Raw genomic sequence first — 17,050 nt, forward strand, 5'->3', positions numbered from 1 at the left:
ACCCCAGACCCACCAGAGAAGAGGACCCAGTCCAACCCACTGCCCACTGCGCCACTGCACCCCCCCGGGGTCGAATAGATAAATGATATTAGCCTGTGCGTGGAATGGAGTTCACAGTGCTCTTCCGAGCTTCTTGGTCACTAGTACAGTATGCACATGAAATTAGATTTGTACCTGTGTTCATCCCACCCCATTTGGTGTGGGTGTCATGCTTTGAGGGTGAGATGTAAACATTTGGAAATTATTTCTAACTAAAATGTGTTACACTCATCTGCTGGTCCCTCAGTGACACCTGCTGCCAACTGAGGGAACCTGGCATTAAAGGGTACCCCAGAACCCATTCAGTGTGGAAGCTCCCAAAAGAGAAACTGCAGTGCTCCATTCGTGGTTTGCTTCTTTGTTCCCCGCATAATTACTTCCCGGGTTTTTGATCTTTTGCTCTGCCTTGCTGACAACAATTCTGATAACTCTCCTTTTGATGACATTTGCTCATCTCTCAACCCTTGCCTGTCCCCTGACTACTCTTTTGCCTGCTCCTTGCTGTTCATCAAAAGGAATTCCAAGCAATGCACTTGAGTCCGTCGCTCTATTCCCTCATTGAATCCTGCACTGAAACCCTCCACGTAACAGTTGGGGCATGCCATCGAGAGGACATGGTGTTCTTTCTTATTAGGGCCCCAGACACACCAATCATCATAGGAGTTACTTAGTCAGTTCGACATGACCCAGTATTCCGGTGGAGTAAAGGGGATTTGGTCTCATGGAGAGACCGGTGCGCACATCCCTGCTTACACCTTCTGTGCCAGGCCACCTCAGTAGAGGGGGTGGCAAAGGCTCCCCCATGGTGGACACTTGCCATGTAGTCCCAGGCAAGGACCCTGATGCTGAAATCAACAGGTCTGCTGGAGCTGCTGCCAATACCTTCTCGTCCCTGGTCCCACGTGGTGATCGACTTCCTAGTTAACCTCCCTGTGTCAGTTGGTAAGACCACGATACTCACCTTGGTTGACCGTTTTTTTGATAGCTTATAGCCTGATCCTGCTCCCTAAGTTACCAACCACCTTGGAGATGGCTGAGATCCTGTTCAATCTGGTGTCCCGGCTGTTTGGCCTGCTAGAGGACATCATCTGAGACTAGGGACCCCAGTTCACGTCTAGGCTATGGAGGGCTTTCTGGGACAGGCTGGGGGTCAAGGTAAGCCTTACATCAGGATGCCACCCTAAGGCCGAACTCCTGCAACAGGACATTTCCTGATACCTGCGTACCTGCATACCTGTGCCCAGAAGCAGCATCAGTGGGCTCGGTACCTCCCCTGGGCTGAATACACCCACAATGCACTGTCCCATACCGCCACAGGTTTGTCGCCCTTTCAATGTGTGTTGGGGTATCAACATTTGTTGTACCCTTGTTCCCTGGCAGTGGAAGACTGGCATTGGGAGAGTGGTGACACGTGGCGGTTGGTCCGGGAACACCTCAGGGCAAGCACAACACGGTACAAGCAACAGGTCGATCGACACCAGCAGACCCTGTCCTTTCTGACTGTGCAGCGCATCTATCTTTCCACTCCGGACTTCTGGTTACACCTGCCCTCCAAGAAGCTCAGCTCATGATACATTGGGCCCTACTAGGTGCTCCATTAGGTAACCCCTGTGTCATACAAGCTTCAATTTTCTCCAGGAATGTTGGTACACCCCACGTTCTACATGTCCCTGCTCATGCCACGTGGGACATCACTTCACCAACCTTCCACCACAAGTGCTCTTCCCTCTCCGTTGCAGGTAGATGGAGAACCGGCGTACATGGTGTGGGCGTTACTGGACTCCCAAAGACAGCAAGGGGGGCTACAGTCCCTGGTCAACTGGGAAGGCTATGGCCTGGAGGAGCAATCTTAGGTGAGTGCTTGTGACATTCTGGACTCTGATCTGATCACTGCCTTTCACAGGGACCGTCCAGACAGGCCAGAACCTCGATCCTCGGGATGCCCCCTTTCTCGGGATAGGGCGGCAAGAGCCGCCCCTGGGGTGGTTCTGTCACACCCTCATCTGCTGGTCCCTCAGCGACACCTGCTTCCAACTGAAGGAATCCGGCATAAAAGGGCACCCCAGAAGCCATTCAATGCAAAACCTCCCAAAATTGAAACCGCAATACCCCATTCCTGTTTTTCTTCCTTGTGTAATTGCTTCCCCGGATTTTGATCTTTTGCTTTACCTTCCTGACTACGATTCTTGTAACTCTCCTTTTGATGATGTTTGCTCGTCTATTGACCCTTGCCTGCTCACTCGCTGTTCATTAAAAGGAACTCAGAGTAATGCACTTGAATCTGTCACTCTATTCCCTCCACCACCATGACAAATAACAGAAAATGAGGTAAAATGGCAAAAAATTGCAATCATTTTTAAAAAAATGTGAACAGAACTATGTTTCTCAGAATGTGGTACAGATTGTGTTGCTTTATCATTTAACGCTTATAAAACATTCAAAGCAAGAACCATTCTTTTTCCTCCAATGAAACACACTAATTCTATTCATTTGCAGTAACACAGTGCATGCTTTTTATTTCACATTAGTAATAAACTTCACATATTTATCACTGCAAGTGGCCATAAATCCATTGGATATCTACAATGTCACCCCTTTAAAGGTGTGTGAAAGACTTTGTGGCGTCTATCTAAAATAAGTAATATCTCAAAAGATTTCAGTAAAGCATAGATATCAAAGTGAACAAGTGCAGGTGTGTCTCCATTAGACTTTATAACTGCAGATTAAAGGAGTGATAAATGCCTAAATTCTGATTTTCATTAAGGGTTATAGCGTACTTGAATAACCAACTGTGGAACTCATTTACCTGAGTCATTCAATTATTTATTTGGCTGGTTAACTGTCAGTATGCTCCAGTATGCTCAGATAAAACATTAACATTGCATAATGATGTAGTCATGGTGTAAGCACATGTGAACAGGAAAGAAAGCCATCAGCAAAATTATATCAGACCATTGATAAACAGGCCAAGGGTTTAAAAGAGGAAAAAAAGGATTTGAGGTGTGTCACACAGCCTTCATTCACTTTCCTTCCAGGATCACTACACGGCAAAGGTAAGGGATACGCAAATCATAAAATATGAAAATTCATATAAAATCCAAAAATGATGTATTTTGTCTGGGGTTGACTGGCATTGACATAGAGTTTTATTGCCCATTTTTGCTCGTACATTTAGTGTGGAATTCTTGAACAGCAGGGAAAATTTTTTAGTTCAGTTGCAAGATACTGCAGTTTTAAAGCTACTCTACCTATTTGTGTATAAATGCCTGAACATGTTAAAATAATAGTATTAAATGCATATTAAACATATATAGTATATATGTATTCTATATATTTGTATTATAATACATACTAAAATAACAATAACATTGTAGTGTTAACAACAAGTAGTGTATTTTCCCAATATGCTGATTGCTCATATTTATGTTACGACTTCTATGAAGATTTGTGCACAGTCTCTCAGAAGTAGAAGCAGATCTACTTTTGTTAGAAACAGAAGTTACTGTGTTTTAGCTCCTTCTTTCCTCTCCTAACTCCTTTTAGGATTCACTTTTAAGGAAACATATTTTGCTTGGCAATTTATAGAATCAACTTTAATTTTGCTGCGCTGTCTCACTTCTTTTAATGCTATTTTGTATCTGTCAGAAGTTCAAGATGGCCAGTTCCAAGGTGCTGTCTTTCTTCGGAGGTCTCACGCGTCGGAAGCCATTGGAGCCAGAGGGAGAGCAGTCCAGCTTCCTCCGCTGCCTCACAACACTGGACCTTGTGGCCCTGGGGGTGGGCAGCACGCTGGGCGCTGGGGTCTATGTGCTGTCTGGGGAAGTGGCCCGGGGTGTGGCAGGTCCCAGCATCATCATCTCCTTTTTCATTGCTGCACTTGCGTCCGTCTTTGCTGGATTGTGCTATGCCGAATTCGGCTCTCGTGTGCCCAAGACTGGTTCTGCCTACCTCTACAGTTATGTCACAGTGGGGGAGATTTGGGCTTTCATCACAGGATGGAATTTGCTTCTCTCCTACATAATAGGTATGCAGCATTTTCAGAAACTGGAGGAAAAATTACCTTTATTACATCTGTTTGTCAACTGAAGGGATTCAATTACAAATAGTTAGAATACTAAATAACTTTCTGATTTGAGAAGTAATTAAAAGCTGCAAAAAATAAAATTGTCATAAGTTAATAAATTGCTGTGTATTACAGGAAACAAATGAATAGTTACTATCAAAACCAGGCATGACTTCCCTATTTTTGGTTATCTAGGTACTTCCAGTGTTGCCAGAGCTTGGAGTGGAACCTTTGATGACCTTCTTGGAAATGTCATTGCCAATACTTTGAGAAATCATACAGCTATGGATTTGCCAGGGCTGGCACCCTATCCAGACTTCTTTGCAGCTGGTCTCATCGTATTACTTGCCGGTGAAGCAACTTCAGTAACCAGTCTTTTAGTATTGTATAAAATTATTAGAGGTAACATTTCCTCAGGATGCTGATATATTCTTTTCTGTATAGGTCTACTAGCTTTTGGCGTCAAGGAATCCACAACAGTTAACAAGATTTTCACAGCTGTTAACATAATAGTGCTGCTGTTTGTTATAATCTCTGGCTTTATCAAAGGCAACCTTGACAACTGGAGAATCAGCAAGGAAACTGTCCTGAATGCTACTGTAGAGGATAAGTATGTTATCTACTTAATTTTATGGAGTGAAAATACATTATTACTCTATGTTTAAACTATTTTACTTGGTGACATGTTACTTTTTGCTTTATTTAGAAATCTGGTTTCTGCAGAAAATGTGACAAGTAAATTTGGAGTTGGTGGATTCTTCCCTTATGGTTTTGAGGGAACACTGGCAGGTGCAGCCACATGTTTCTATGCTTTTGTTGGGTTTGACTGCATAGCTACCACAGGTAACAGCTCCTGAACCCCTCTTTTCCTGAAATCTGTTTCTTTTTTTTTTTTTTTTAAATTAAAATGTCAGCTAGCTGTCATGAATGACAGACGAGACAAAGCGCGGTTCAAAAACCCCTTATGAAGAAAAAAAAATCAAGGCTTTCGTTTACCCCGCCCGGTATGGGGTCACCGGGGCCCCACCCTGGAGCCAGGCCTGGGGAGGGGGGGGGGGGGGGCTCGCATGCGAGCGCCTGGTGGCCAGGTCTATGCCCACGGGGCCTGGCCGGGCTCAGCCCGAAGCCATGACATGGAGCCGCTCTTCAGTGGGCTCACCACTTTCCGGAGAGACCGTAAGGGGCCGGTGCATTGTGATTTGGGCGGTGGTCGGGGCCAAGTGCCCGGCCGACCCAAACCTCGGGCGCCAACTCTGGTTTTTGGGACTTGAAATGTCACCTCACTGGCGGGGAAGGAGCCTGAGCTGGTGCGGGAAGTTGAGAGATACCGTCTAGATATAGTCGGGCTCACTTCCACTTACAGCTTGGGTTCTGGAACCACTCTTCTCGACCAAGGGTGGACTCTCCACTATTCTGGCGTTGCCCAGGGTGAGAGGCGGCGGGCCGGTGTGGGCTTATTAATAGCCCCCCAGTTCAGCCACCATGTGTTGGAGTCTAACCCGGTGAATGAGAGGGTCATCTCCCTGCGCCTTCGGGTCAGGGAACGGTCTCTCACTGTCGTTTGTGCTTATGCGCCTAGCGGCAGTGTAGAGTACCCGGCCGTCTTGGAGTCCCTGGAGGGCATGTTGGGGAGCGCTCCCAGTGGGGACTCTGTCGTTCTACTGGGGGACTTTAAAGCTCACGTGGGCAGCGACAGTGACACCTGAGGGGCGTGACTGGGAGGAACGGCCTCCCTGATCTGAACCCAAGCGGTGAGTTGTTATTGGATTTCTGTGCTAGTCACAGTTTATCCATAACGAACACCATGTTCATGCATAAGGGTGTCCATCAGTGCACTTGGCACCAGGACACCATAGGTCGGAGGGCGATGATCGACTTTGTAGTCGTTTCTTCTGATCTTCGGCCATATGTCTTGGACACTCAGGTGAAGAGAGGGGCTGAGCTGTCAACTGATCACCACCTGGTGGTGAGTTGGATTCGATGGCGGGGGAAAAAGCTGGACAGACCTGGCAGGCCCAAACGCATAGTGAGGGTCTGTTGGGAATGTTTGGCGGAGGCCCCTGTCAGAGAGGTCTTCAACTCCCACCTCCGACAGAGCTTCAACCAGGTCCCGAGGGAGATGGGGGAAATTGAGTCTGAATGGACTATGTTCCACGCTTCCATTGTCGGGGCGGCGGTTCGGAGCTGCGGCCATAAGGTCTCCGGCGCCTGTCGCGGCGGCAATCCCCGAACACGGTGGTGGACACCGGAAGTAAGGGATGCCGTCAAGCTGAAGAAGGAGTTCTATCGGGCCTGGCTGGCTCATGGGACTCCTGAAGCAGCTGACAGGTACCGATGGGCCAAACGGAGCACGGCTCTGGCAGTCGCCGCAGCAAAAACTCGGGCTTGGGAGGAGTTCGGTGAGGCCATGGAGGAAGACTTTCGGTTGGCCTCAAAGAGATTCTGGCAAACTATCCGGCGACTCAGAGGGGGGAAGCGATGTTCCACAAACACTGTTTACAGTGGAAGTGGTGCGTTGCTGACCTCAGCTGAGGATGTCCTCGGGCGGTGGAAGGAGTACTTTGAGGATCTCCTCAATCCCTCCGACACGCCTTCCGTAGAGGAAGCTGAGGCTGGGGACTCAGAGGGGGACTCGTCCATTACCCTGGCTGAAGTTGCTGAGGTAGTCAAAAAACTCCTTGGTGGCAAGGCTCCGGGGGTGGATGAGATCCACCCCGAGTTTCTCAAGTCTCTGGATGTTGTGGGGGCTGTCTTGGCTGACACGCCTCTGCAGCATCGCGTGGAGTTCAGGAACGGTGCCTCTGGACTGGCAGACCGGGGTGGTGGTCCCTCTTTTTAAGAAGGGGGACCGGAGATTGTGTTCCAACTATAGGGGGATCACACTCCTTAGCCTCCCTGGGAAAGTCTATGCCAGGGTACTGGAAATGAGAATCTGACCGATAGTCGAACCTCGGATTCAAGAGGAACAATGCGGTTTCGCCCTGGCCGTGGAACACTGGACCAGCTCTATACCCTCACTAGGGTGCTGGAGGGTTCGTGGGAGTTTGCCCAACCAGTCCATATGTGTTTTGTGGACCTGGAGAAGGCATTCGACCGTGTCCTTCGTGGCATCCTGTGGGAGGTACTTCGGAATTATGGGGTTCGGGGCTCGCTGCTACGGGCTGTTCGTTCCCTGTATGACCGGAGCAGGAGCTTGGTTCGCATTGCCGGCAGTAAGTCAGACCTGTTCCCGGTGCATGTTGGACTCCACCAGGGCTGCCCTTTGTCACCGATTCTGTTCATTATCTTCATGGACAGAATTTCTAGGCGCAGCCAGGGAACGGAGGGTGTCTGTTTTGGTGGCCGCGAGATCTCGTCTCTGCTTTTTGCGGACGATGTGGTCCTGTTGGCTTCATCGAATCAAGACTTACAGCGTGCACTGGAGAGGTTTGCAGCCGAGTGCGAAGTGGTGGGGATGAGAATCGGCACCTCCAAATCCGAGGCCATGGTTCTCAGTCGGAAAAGGGTGGGATGCCCCCTCCGGGTTAGGGGGGAGCCGCTCTCTCAAGTGGAGGAGTTTAAGTATCTCGGGGTCTTGTTCACGAGTGAGGGAAAAATGGAGCGGCAGGTTGACAGACGGATCGGTGCGGCGTCCGCAGTAATGCGGTCATTGTACCGGTCTGTTGTGGTGAAGAGGGAGCTGAGTCGTAAGGCGAAGCTCTCAATTTACCGGTCGATCTACGTTCCTACCCTCACCTATGGTCATGAACTCTGGATCATGACCGAAAGAATGAGATCGCAGATACAAGCGGTAGAAATGAGTTTCCTCCGCAGAGTGGCTGGGCGCACCCTTAGGGACAGGGTGAGGAGCTCAGTCACCCGGGAGGAGCTCGGAGTAGAGCCGCTGCTCCTCCGCATCGAGAGGAGCCAGTTGAGGTGGCTCAGGCATCTGTTCCGGATGCCTCCTGGACGCCTCCCTGGCGAGGTGTTCCGGGCATGTCCCACTGGGAGGAGGCCTCGGGGTAGACCCAGGACACGTTGGAGAGACTATGTCTCCCGGCTGGCCTGGGAACGCCTTGGGTTTCCCCAGGGGAACTGGAGGAGGTGTGCGGGGAGAGGGAAGTCTGGAGGACTCTGCTCAGACTGCTGCCCCCACGACCCGGTCCCGGATAGTGGAGGAAGATGGATGGATGTCAACTAGCTCCTGCAGCAATAATTGCGGGATTGCCATATGGCTATACATGTAGTTCACATGTGGAGTAACATAAGTAATCGGTTCAGTTTATACAAAAACAAGGTGTTGCTAGCATTAACTCATTCTTATCGAGGAAAAGTTTTGCAAAAAATAAAACTGGAAACATCTCACATGGGACAGTTTATGGTGTAGTGATAACAGGTACCTTTGAACCTGTGCAGGTTCTAATTCCCTCTCCTACTGTAGTACCCTTGAGCAAGGTACAGTACTTACCCTAAATTGTTCCAGTAAAATTACCAAGGTATATAAATGGGTAAATAATTGTAAGTGGCTTCACATTATAATTTGCTTTGGAGGAAAGGGTCAGCTAAATGAATAAATAGAGATGATCTGTGACTGCAGCTCTGAGCATTGCGCAAAGTGAACCGAGTCACATGGAGCACCACATTTATAGCTGCAGATGTCTTTTTTCCTTTTCATTAAGTAAAGGTTAACTTGTTATAGCACTAAATTCAATCTTATAAACATATGCATAATGTGTGTAAAATAACATTCACAAATGTTATCAGCTGATTTGTCCTCAGCCTGATTGAACTTGCTTATGGTTTAAAGGCTGTGGATGTATTTGAGGTATTTTTTAATTTTACTTATCCACATGAGGAAATATGTGTTATGGTTTTGGGGTCCAGACTCCCTTGAGAACTATTATTTAAACTCATTCCTAGAAGGCTCGGGAGCATTACATGTTGTATTTACTCACTACGTTTTTAGGTGAGGAAGTGAAGAACCCACAGAAGTCCATTCCCGTGGGCATTGTCTCCTCTCTAGTCATTTGCTTTCTGGCTTACTTTGGAGTGTCAGCCTCACTGACTCTGATGATGCCTTACTACATGCTCAGCATCCACAGTCCTCTGCCTGTGGCCTTCTCCTATATTGGCTGGGAACCTGCCAAGTACGTGGTAGCTGTTGGATCACTCTGTGCACTGTCCACCAGGTAAATGATGATGGTTAATATCAAGGGACAAGCTGAGGGGCATGCAGTAGTGTTTTTGGTAAAGGGATAACATGGTCTTACTGGTAATGTGGCTAATTTTGGTCCTCAGCCTCCTGGGGTCAATGTTTCCAATGCCTCGGGTCCTGTTTGCCATGGCACGAGATGGGCTTCTCTTCAAATCACTCAGCAAAGTGAGCTCTCGCCAAAGTCCTGTCATGGCTACACTCTCATCAGGTTTTGTGGCAGGTAAGACAGCAGAAATTCATGGATATTATAGCAGGGGGTGGCGTTTTACATGGCTCCTTCAAGTGCAAATCAACAACTAGCAAGAACTGCACCACCTGCTGCTTCCATTCTTAACAAAGTGACACAGAGCTCTGAACGACTGACTACATACAATGACATACAGTATGTTGATGAAAGAAAGCAAAGAGAGAACAAACACAGCAGACACATGGCAAATGTACAGTTCACAAGTAAACCAACCCGAAGATTGATTAGAGGAAAACAAAAAGCTACCAGTCTAAAGAAACTGGAGGAAAACTATTCTCTGGACATGCAAAAACAAGAGGTTGCCACATCCTTCTGGGTATACTGATGTTTCACAATGCAACTATACTGCACAGGCAGCTTCTATGTATAAGTTAAATTGTTATGTACAGTTAGTCTCAAATAGCTACATATGGCCAGCTTTCTGGTTTAATTAAACACAAAAAAATTAGAAATTGTCAACACTTGTGAGCAGAAGTATTGAATGTAAAATATTATTTAAATGAAATGACAAAATGCACAAATATGAAGAGAATGAAGTATTTTCTGTTTTTTAGCAATCATGGCCTTATTGTTTGACTTGAAGGCTCTGGTTGACATGATGTCAATTGGAACTCTGTTTGCATACACACTTGTGGCAGTTTGTATTCTTATACTTAGGTAAGTATTTGGAATGAATAATGTCTTGTCATTTTATAAAGAAATTTCATGTTACTTTTTTGCTTTTATAGCTGCATGAATGTGCTATGCTCTTTTAGGTACCAACCTGATATTTCTGAGGACTCTAAAAGTGTTCAAAAAGCACAAGTGAGCTCCAGGTTAAAAGTTTTAAACCCTCCTCCATACCCAACATCACAAACCTCCATAACAGTATCCAGCTGTATGGTATTAATCAGTGAGTATCAAAATATTATACAGTACACAGAAGGCTAATGACAAAAACATTTTACTTAAATTGATTAATTATCATAGCAAACATGATTATTTTGTGTTGTGTGACCAGTTAATATTTGTATAGTCTTTATTATGACATGAAACAGTATCGATAATATGTTCACTGGGGGCGCGGTGGCGCAGTGGGTTGGACCGGGTCCTGCTCTCTGGTGGGTCTGCGGTTCGAGTCCTGCTTGGGGTGCCTTGCGATGGACTGGCGTCCCGTCCTGGGTGTGTCCCCTCCCCCTCCGGCCTTACGCCCTGTGTTACCGGGTAGGCTCCGGTTCCCCGCAACCCCGTATGGGACAAGCGGTTCTGAAATGTGTGTGTACTTAATTTTTCACTAATGCATTTTTTTTTGCATTCCAGTTGTTCTGGTCATCACTCTCAGCATTATTGTAACTAAAGCTATTAACTGCTTGTTAAACAAAGAGGTGTGGAGTTTAGTCGTTGTGTCCCTGACTGCGCTGATCCTTCTGCTTGCAATTGCTCTTATCTGGAGACAGCCTCAAAGTCCAACAAAGGCCACTTTCATGGTAAAGGGCAACCTGGACATTTTTCTGTATTTCCTCTTAGCTGTTTCAGGAAAGTGGATCAAGTTCATTATACTTTTCATAAGAAACTGACATTTTCTCTATAGGTCCCTTTTCTGCCAGTGCTTCCTGTGTTGAGCGTTGTTGTTAACATTTATCTGATGATCCAACTCGGTTCTGACACCTGGATCCGCTATGCAATCTGGATGGCAGTGGGTATGAAACAGGAAGTTAACATTCTATTTTCTTTCATAAATTCGTTTCATTGTTACAAAGGTGGACAGCATTTATTTTTTCATCTTCTGCAGGACTTCTCATCTACTTTAGTTATGGGGTGCGCCACAGTGTACAAAAACGACGGATGCAAAGTTCACAGAAAGAAATCAAGAGTCAAGTCAAAGCTCAGACTAAACTATAGTTGTGGATTGTGGATCCAAAGTTTAAAACGCATGAGTCAAAGTCAACTTTATAGTCCCTTCCACAGTATGTTTAGAATATACATTGGCGTGAAATGGCCTTTCTTCTGGACATAGAAGACAACATATAATATTGCAAATACAGCATAAACTATTACTACTACCACACTGACAGCAGTAGCATCTAGTAAAAGAACATGATAGATTTTTACAGTAATTTTCATATTTTTATTTATGTTGATATAGTATTCAACTGTAAAATATTTTTGAAAGATATGAATCCAGTTCAAATGTTGGATTTATTTATGGAACTTAATGCTATGTGCACATATGAAAATTACTTTCCTGAGATTTAAGTGACAAAGCAATTTTTGGAAAAACTGCATATAGTATTGTCATTTTTTGTGCAATAAGTTTTTCTTAGACATTTCTCTTGAAATGTAACCAATAAATTACAGTTTTCCTCAAACATTTTGACACATTTCTCCAAATCAGTGTAATTGCTCTCAAACACAGCCAACTAAACACACTCTTACCTTGACGAAACAGTAACAGTTCAATTCCAACGCATGATGAAGTGTGACTGACGATAAACACACCCAGCCGGTGGCGTAACATAACCATCTCATTCCCATGGACAAAACAAGTACAAAATTTCATTTTTTTTTTAAAACATTTACAACAATACACATGTACAAACCTTGTGCCTCTTCGGAGGGATGCGAATCCTTGTATTAAATAAATTCTTTAGTTCTTATAGCTAACCACAAGCTGGGCTAAGTTATATCTGCGCGCCAACCGCATTAAACTAATTGGTCAAATCTAAATGAGGGGTCTTGGGAATACAAGACCGTGTCAAAATAAAAGCCCCCTTATAATGACCGTATGCCATCCATCCATCCATCTTCCTCCGCTTTTATCCGGGGCCGGGTCGCGGGGGCAGCAGTCCGAGCAGAGTCCTCCAGACTTCCCTCTCCCCGCACACCTCCTCCAGTTCCTCTGGGGGAACCCCAAGGCGTTCCCAGGCCAGCCGGGAGACATAGTCTCTCCAACGTGTCCTGGGTCTGCCCCGAGGCCTCCTCCCAGTGGGACAAGCCCGGAACACCTCGCCAGGGAGGCGTCCAGGAGGCATCCGGAACAGATGCCCGAGCCACCTCAACTGACTCCTCTCGATGCGGAGGAGCAGCGGCTCTACTCCGAGCTCCTCCCGGGTGACTGAGCTCCTCACCCTAAGACCGTATGCCATTGCAGTTATATGGCAAAATAAAAGTACAAATACAAAAGGAAAAATTTAACAAAGGTATTCACAAAGGAAGACAAGTTTTAAACATCAACTGGGGTCCTTTACACTCCCTTTTCTTCTACTAATGCATTTACTAAAATTAAACATTAACATCAAAGTACAGTTCTGTGGTCTATTGATTGTATAACTGTAGCAAGGAAAGGGGGCCCACATGGTCTGGTGACTGGCAGGTGAGGGGGTTTATTTCTTTGTGTTTGTCACACAGGGACTAGTGAGGGGAGGGAACGGGGGTGCAGGGAACAGGTGTAGATCAGGAGTGGTAGGTGAGGGATGCGGAGAACGGGATCGCTGTCACTCTTGGCATCTGTCACTGCCCCAGGTCGTCACTCCCAGGAAGTCCTCAGATTCTCTCTCCTCACTGTTGGAGGCCGGGAAAGAAATAGAGGTGTCGATTATTTTAAGCTGTCCCGCCCCCCCCCTTCAGACTGCCCCGGTGTGCTACAATAACGTAATCTGATGTACACACACAAATACATGAATGCAAATACACATTTATTGTGAAGTTCTCTACTGAGGAGTTCTGTTGTATAACAGAAGCTAATGCCTCAACATCTCCACAGGCCTCTTCCATTGCTTGAAAAAGACTGTAAGGGTTGCGATCATACACTTTCCATCTCCAACAAGAGAAGAACTCCTCAACTGAATTCAGGAAAGGAGAATGTGGTGGAAGGAACACCATCCTGAAATGTGGATGATGCTCAAACCACTCCCGCACCAGCACCGAATAGTGGAATGGCACATTGTCTCAAACAACTACAAAATCTTGATCCATTTGCTTCTGGTCAACCTGTGGGAAGAGGATTTCATTGAGGGAGTTCAGAAAAATCTGTATCCTTTCGGTCTTGTATGACCCCAAGATAGCACTGTGTGCCACAACATCAGTAGTTGAAATTGCAGCAGACATGGTGATGTTGCCTCCCCGCTGTCCAAGGACATTGACTGTGCCACGATGGCCAATCACATTCCTCCCTTTTCTCCTTTATTTGTTAAGATTGAAGCCAGCTTCATCAATATACTGGTACTCAAAATGAGTTGCACTGCCATCCAACTCCAAAATCCTCTAGAGTAAGAACACAAGGTACAATAAGTTAGTGTTTTTTAAAGTAATGGTATTGATTGGAAAGTTTATACTGTAACTGTTGCAGAACAGTCTGGGTTCCCCCTTTGACACAGCACTATGACCAGAGACACCTGAATTTTTCCACTTACAGTGGAATAGTATATAGACAATATCTTTGTATTTACAGTAAAAGTGCAGTAATTGTGTGACTTACACGTACTTGAACAAACTGGAATTGCAACTCCTTCACTCAGAGTTTCTCTCAAAGGGCACTTTGTATACCTGCTTCATCCGGATGGCATTTCTCCTTACAACACGATCAATTGTGGGAAGACTGCATTGAATATTCTGGAATACTTGGTTGTCCTGTATTTTTCTTTGCTTTGAGGTGGATGGTGTTGTTCTGGACCACCATGTCAACAATGGCATGCTATTGTTCAATTGAAAAGAGTCTTGTTTGTGCACCCGAATGTTGTCGTACTTCCATTCTGACAAACGTTTGGATGAGTATAAACATTTATAGTAGAGAGCTAGAGTACTACAGTCTAACAATAGCAGTACAACGGTGTGGTTACTTACGAGTTTTCACTCTGAAATGTGAGGATAATTGAAGTCAGTGTGGATCTGTTTATGTTGGGCTGAACTCTCTGCCCAGCTTCTCTGAAGGAGAGACCATGATTTATGACATGGTCAATTAGGGTGGCCCTCATTTCATTTGAAACCCGTCTGTACCCAATCCTTCTGCCTCTCCTCCCTCCTCTTCCACCCTGCTGTCCCTTTCATCTTTGCTCATGTCTTGTTCCATTTTCTTCTCTTGCTCTTTCCACTACACCATTGCCCTCTACGCTACCCATCTCTCCTCCTTCTACTCCTCTCCATTCTTCTCTTCCTACATCCTCGCCTCCTCTCCCCTCATTTCCCTCTACCTCTTCCACTCTTCATCTTCCTCTACCCTCTCCACCACCTCTCACTCTTACAAGTCTTCCTTTTTCCCTTCTCATTCTTGTTCTTATTCTTTGTCTTTTTTCTTTTCCCCTTTTTTAGTTGTAGGAATTGTGATAACTGTGTAATCAATTAGGAAATTTGCATTTCCTGTGTTGTGTGTATTACTAAATCAGCAGATATCAATTTGGGGCTCATTGAGAACATACCATGTGTAACTGAGCATTGAACAAATGACAGAGTTTTGCTTGTTGTGGTTAGCAAAATGGTACATAAATGTTTGTAATTTGTGTTAAACCAATGAAAGACATGCAATTGCTTTTTCCCTGATATATTACAGTTCTGGTTGGCTGTATGAACTGTTGTGCAAACATTTCAGAATTTTGTGCACAGTGTTTTGGGAAAAGTACGCATGTCATTTGAAAGTAGTATGAGATAGACAAGAACTTATAATCTATGTAGGACAATGAATGAAGTATTCAGATGGCTGTGTTAATTGTTTTGAGAGCAGTGACTGGAGTTTGGAGTAATGTGTCAAATCGATCAAGTAAAACTGTAATAAGCATGAAACAGAAAAAAAGCATATGGACTCAAAAGTAAAATATGTGCACTTCAATGTAAAAAAAAAAAAAAAAAAACTGAAAAAAGTTTCTATATTCAAATCTTTACAAAATTTCCAGGTATAAAGACAGAAAAGTAATCCTTTTTGTGGCAGAAGAGATGTTTCCAACCCTGCATCTCAGTCAACATCAATCTTTCTCATGAAAGTTGTCTTTTGCTGTTACAACCCCAGGCATCTAGGGGCACCTTGGGTGTATTGAATGTTTACCAGAGGTAGGAAGTGGCCAACAGAAATCACACATACAAGAACCGAGTACAGTTTCTCTTTCCAAGTGCAGTTTCCCTTACTGTGCCAACTGGTGCAGATGTTCAGGTGACCATTTACAATATTTACATAAAAATGTGACAACATGAGAAAAAGGAACTGGGAGATGGTGTCATTGCAAAGAACTTTTTTTAAAAAAAATCTACTATTACTAAAGTAGAGGGGGTGCGGTGGCGCAGTGGTGCAGTGGGTTGGACTAGGGTCCTGCTCTCCGGTGGGTCTGGAGTTCGAGTCCCGCTTGGGGTGCCTTGCGACGGACTGGCGTCCCGTCCTGGGTGTATCCCCTCCCCCTCCGGCCTTACGCCCTGTGTTGCCGGGTGAGGCTCCGGCTCCCTGCAACCCCGTATAGGACAAGCGGTTCTGAAAGTGTGTATGTGTATATGTGTGTACTATTACTAAAGTACCCCAGATATAGAAAACAAAACAAAGGGATTTTCAATGTCTATGATTCCCTAACTAACCCAGTCTATCAATAACCAAAGGAACAGGTGGTGCAACCTGTCCTTTCCCTACTGTGTCTAGACAGGCTGGTAAAATCTAAATGCTGGACATGCTGGTCACTTGACATCCTTACTTGTCCTCTTTACCCCAAGACAACACCACAAAGACAATAAACAACTGAACAGTTAACCAAAGTAAAAACAAGACTTAACAAATGTCATGGGAACAAAACTTAAGCAACAGTCACTAATAAAACAAACCAAACACAAGCACTGTGAAACAAATGTCTGGGGTTCACAAATTGTTGGGCCTGGAAGTAATGCGCCCAGATGGAAGAAGTGACAGCAGCCCTTGATGAGGATGGACAGAGATGTGAACCACTGGTAGACGACAGAGCTGTTCAGGAAGAAAAAAACATCACTGAAAGTCTGTACAACGACATGCACAAAATTCCAACCAGTGAAATGCGCATTGTGTGATATCCTCACATCTGACAATAAAGTTCAGTCACATTGTATGCTATTTCATATCATTCAATATGTTAATGAACAACTTAAGTGCAAAAGTTGCCATTTTTGTTCTTATATTCATACAGAACACAGTCAATAGAGAACAAGACATCATTCTTTGCCTAGCTACTAGCTTGTATGAGACTGCACAACATTTACTTAAGTATGTTTTCTTGAAGGAAGTGAAATCCTGTGTTGGTTTGAGTGCACATTTTCTCCACTCTTGGTTACCATGCTTGCACAGTTTTGAGAAAAATCTACAAATATCATAAATGTACTAAGGGAAATATAAGTAATACTTCAATTTGCAGTGAAATTGAAAGGTTTTGTAGCACAGACATTGCATTCTGATTGTTGTGTTAAGTGTTTTGAGAACAGGTAACTTTGTTGTGGGAAATTTTTTAAATAAGTTGAGAAAAACTGTGTATTACTGGTAATTCACCAGTTGAAAATCCTCAGACTTGCCCTTTTTTCATTGTTTTTTGAG

General features: G+C 45.0%; 1 protein-coding gene across 1 annotated transcript; it reads left to right on the plus strand.

Annotated features, from left to right (window-relative positions):
• Positions 1 to 3,693: 3,693 nt before the first annotated feature.
• LOC108930119 (cationic amino acid transporter 2) lies at positions 3,694 to 11,424 on the plus strand. The gene is made up of 11 exons (XM_029257517.1): positions 3,694 to 4,063; positions 4,298 to 4,453; positions 4,547 to 4,712; positions 4,809 to 4,945; positions 9,048 to 9,270; positions 9,380 to 9,516; positions 10,098 to 10,200; positions 10,299 to 10,435; positions 10,843 to 11,009; positions 11,114 to 11,222; positions 11,315 to 11,424. Exons 1-11 carry the CDS (start codon positions 3,694 to 3,696, stop codon positions 11,422 to 11,424), a joined length of 1,815 nt encoding a protein of 604 aa, XP_029113350.1.
• Positions 11,425 to 17,050: the final 5,626 nt, after the last annotated feature.

Source organism: Scleropages formosus, chromosome 13, assembly GCF_900964775.1.
Source record: "Scleropages formosus chromosome 13, fSclFor1.1, whole genome shotgun sequence".
Lineage (NCBI taxonomy): Eukaryota > Metazoa > Chordata > Actinopteri > Osteoglossiformes > Osteoglossidae > Scleropages > Scleropages formosus.

Coding starts and splice junctions, on each gene's coding strand:
- LOC108930119 (XM_029257517.1), top strand. CDS start 3,694: ATGGCCAGTTCCAAGGTGCTGTCTTTCTTCGGAGGTCTCACGCGTCGG. Junction 10,436..10,842: donor CAGCTGTATGGTATTAATCA/GTGAGTATCAAA, acceptor TTTGCATTCCAG/TTGTTCTGGTCATCACTCTC. Junction 11,223..11,314: donor TGCAATCTGGATGGCAGTGG/GTATGAAACAGG, acceptor CATCTTCTGCAG/GACTTCTCATCTACTTTAGT.